The sequence below is a fragment of the Etheostoma cragini genome, chromosome 12 (genome assembly GCF_013103735.1).
Source record: "Etheostoma cragini isolate CJK2018 chromosome 12, CSU_Ecrag_1.0, whole genome shotgun sequence".
Lineage (NCBI taxonomy): Eukaryota > Metazoa > Chordata > Actinopteri > Perciformes > Percidae > Etheostoma > Etheostoma cragini.
Window position 1 is genome coordinate 1,134,199 of NC_048418.1, and position 3,719 is coordinate 1,137,917.

Sequence of the window (3,719 nt, forward strand, 5' to 3'; positions counted from 1 at the left end):
GGGCTCTATAATGAAACCTGTAGGGGGGGCTCTATAAAGAAACCTGTAGGGGGCTCTATAGAGAAACCTGCCACTGCGTAGCATCCCTTTGAGAGTTGATCATTTCCCTAGGAGTCGAGGTTAAGACTACGGCCTTGTTGTTTTCTAATCTCTATTAATAATAATAACATTGTACTTTATTTACCAAATTTAACTAAAAACATGATGACCAAACAGTTAGACGATCAGTCAGACAAACCTTTTTTGGAAGGGGGACTCACTTCACTTGTTTAGATCATCTGTAGAAGCTCATATCTTCTGATTGTCTCATGTTCCCCGGGTGTTGCCAGATCACAGCATTTCGCTTGGTGAGAAGATTTTTGCTATCATAAGAGCTTGAAACGATCATAAACCACTCTGAAAGGTTCAAATAAAATGGATTAACCCTTTAGTGTTGCAGCGCTGCAGGTTTGTTTGGCCGTAGTAAACCAATATGTGTCTTGGGAGATAAGGAGCATTATGTTTTCCCCCTGTTGTGTTTCCTCGTTTACCGAGAGATCCACGGGATAATCACGTGCAATTTTCTGCTCTTTATGCTCTGGAGAAGCAGTCAGAAAGAGATTCTCTCGTCCTTTAAAGCTTCCCATTCTGTAGCCTCTCAGCGCCGTAATCTGCCGTCCCCATTCTGCACCGAGGCCACATAGAGGCCCATATTGTGTGTCTGCTGTGGGAGCTAAGTCGCAGGGAGCGCTCCACGTTTCGGAGGCCCTGTCCGGGCCGGCGGCGGCGGCTCCGGTTACTCCGCCTCTCTCTCTGCCTCTTGCAGGGCACACAGGAGTCTTATTTTACCCAGGGAGCTCCTGTCTTTGTGCTGCCAAACATTGTCAGCCATTGGACAATGAAGGAGGCCGATTCCCTCGCAGAGCTCTGCGAGAGGCTTCCTTCTGCCAGGAGAGCGGCATTGTTCTGGCGAGGCAGCGGACCGTGAACACTTTGCCTCCTCGGGGAGAGGAAGGTCAGATCCAGGGAAAGGTTGTTGCTGAGACTAGATCGGCGTCTCCTTCAGAAGATCCTCAGAATCCCCCTTGAAATTTCAGGAGGACGCACAACGCCCTGGTGCGGATCTGCAGGTCGAACGGGCTTTAGTTGGGTAGAGAGAGAGGTTTTGAGGGATGTCTACGTGGTTTCAGCAGGATTTCCGTTTTATTCATAGCGTCAAATCCCAAAACCTACTTAATTTTCGGGCACTTTCTAGATAGAGTAGGTGTACAGCACACTTTTACATTTAGAGAGACCCAGCAATTTACCATAAGGCTCCATTAACCTTGCTTGCATTTTGGGTTTTATCATCTTGTGACTCTATTTCAAGTCCTAAGATATTGAAATAGAGTAGGTGTAGAGCACACTTTTCAATTTAGAGAGGCACAACAATTTCCCATAAGGCTACGTTAACATTGCTATGTTTTGGTTTTTAATGTCTTAGGACTCTATTTCAAGTCCTAAGATCTTGAAATCAAGTCCCTGAACAGCTTCAAAGCCTAAAACACGACAAAAATCCATTAAGGTCAGTTTTCACCTGGATGTCTTCTATTCAAAATGTGTTTATTATAGGATAAACCCCTTGAGATGTTTAAAAGTGATACATACATGATGTATACATACATATATGTACATGCATATACTCCCTTTTTTTATTGTATCTGCTCTTATTTAAGAGCAGACAAGAACATAAAATAGCAGCAATGGGAACATCAATCAACACGGGCTGTGATGGATCGTGGTCTTTCACTTTATTGATGCAGAGTGGTCCGCCTCGCAGATGCAGTCATTCATGTCTACACCCCTAGCATACACACTTTAATAAAACATGGATGCCGCGTCTGTAATAAAACCTTTATCAAATCTAAATTTGGGATCACCTTCACCAAGGTTTCTGAGCCCAGTACAGTCTAACAGGTCTGGAGGATAATGTCTAAATGTCCCTACAAAGAGATTCTAGAGCAGGGGCGCCAAACTCAACTTCACAGAACACATCCAGGCACGGCTGTAGTACTCGAGTCCGGTCTTGGACTCAAGTCCGGACTCGAGACTGTTATCTCTATGGTCTTGGACTGGTCTCGGACTTGTTGGGATTTGGACTCAGACTTGTCTTGGTCTCGCTAGTATTTGGACTCGGACTTGTCTCGGAATTGCTAGTATGTGGACTCGGACTTGTCTAGGTCTCGGCCACTGGTCTTGCCCAATATGGCTTCTGGTCTGGACCGAGTCCAGGTGTCTTTATTATGTTGATAATAATATTGGAGGGAAAGTGAAACCCAGAATGATTGTCTTGATACTGTCACGCATAAGACCTTTATTCTGTCCTGGACTTGGTCTTGGACTCGGACTCAAACCTTTTTGGACTCTGTCTTGTCTTGGACTCAAACCTTTTTGGACTCGGTCTTGACTTGGACTCGACTAGTCGTGGTCTTGGACTCGACTAAAGTGGTCTTGACCATAGCCCTGCATCCAGGACCGGACACGTAGAGTTACTCACATGCTTTATTCAAGAGAAAAAGTCAAATATTCTGACAGTATTATTTCATGTCTCATATAGATTTCTCGCTTACAGTTTGGGCTACGTAAAGCTCCCAAAACGTTCCTCAGCCACCATAGAAAACAGTGACAAAAAATCAGAAGAAGTGGAAAAAACATTAAAAAAAGCATCAAAAAGGTTAAAAAAAATTCTAAAGCATTGAAAAAAACACCAACATTTCCGTAAATGGAGTCTAAAAAGTTATGAAAGCAACAAAAACGTAAAAAAACTACCACCAAAATGGGTAGTGGGGTATTTATATGGGGTATTAGAAGTATAAGTAGTCTATATGTATATATGTTGGTCTGTACCCCTTTTGTAATGTGTACTTATCTGGACCTAGAGTCTGTAAATAATGAAATATTTATATATTGGGGTCAAAAAAGTTCTTAATTTCTTTATTTTGAAGAGAAGTTGGTTATTAGAAGAACTAAGTCATAAGATATTGATCATTACAACCTCATCCTCCATCCTCTTTTCTGTTTTTCTATCTTTCATTCCAGCCAAAAACTGAGTTTACTCGAGCGTGTTCGCCTTCAGAACTCGCGGCCGTCGGTCGGGACGGGCCGGAGGCTCACGGGTCACGCCGACTCCATCGAGGAAAGTCCCTCCAAGGACCCCAAACCGGCCGGCTTCAGCAACCGGGAACGCTTCCGCACGGCCTTCCGCATGAAGGCCTACACCCTCCGCCAGAGCTCTGAAGGTATGGAAGTTAAACCGTGTGGGGGGGTGTGGGCACGGACCACGCGGTCCTCATCACGTTACCTAAGTTGGCTTTGCTAATTGTCACTGATATGTCTTTTCCACCAAGGCTAACCAGGTGCTAGTTCTGGTTCTGGTGCTGGTGCCAGTTTGGTGCTGGTTCTACTTGCCAGTTCTAGAAGAACCAGCTGGATCTTCCAGAGCCTGAGAGACAGCAGACCGGTGGTTCTGGTTTCCCATCCATGTCCAAAGCTAACATTAACAGCTCTCTATGGTTAACAGCTGACCCCCCCCCCCCCCAGCACCTGACATAGCCGGGTCTTATCTCTAGACCAGCGCTAAGTCTGAGCCTGGGTTGTTATTTATCTCCCAGGTCTTTCCAAAGAGAGCAGGTCTAGACCAGGACTCTGGGATGTTATTTATCTCCCAGGTCTTTCCATAAAGAGCCGGTCTAGACCAGGAC

The 3,719-nt window shown here is 45.1% G+C and overlaps 1 protein-coding gene across 1 annotated transcript in view; it reads left to right on the top strand.

The window, feature by feature from the left end:
* Window positions 1–3,719, top strand: part of kcnq3 (potassium voltage-gated channel, KQT-like subfamily, member 3) — a 25,540-nt gene that overhangs the window by 12,808 nt on the left and 9,013 nt on the right. The window contains exon 9 of the mRNA XM_034888535.1: window positions 3,058–3,257. Coding sequence (XP_034744426.1) covers window positions 3,058–3,257 — 200 coding nt within the window. The remainder of the gene's footprint in view (window positions 1–3,057; window positions 3,258–3,719) is intronic.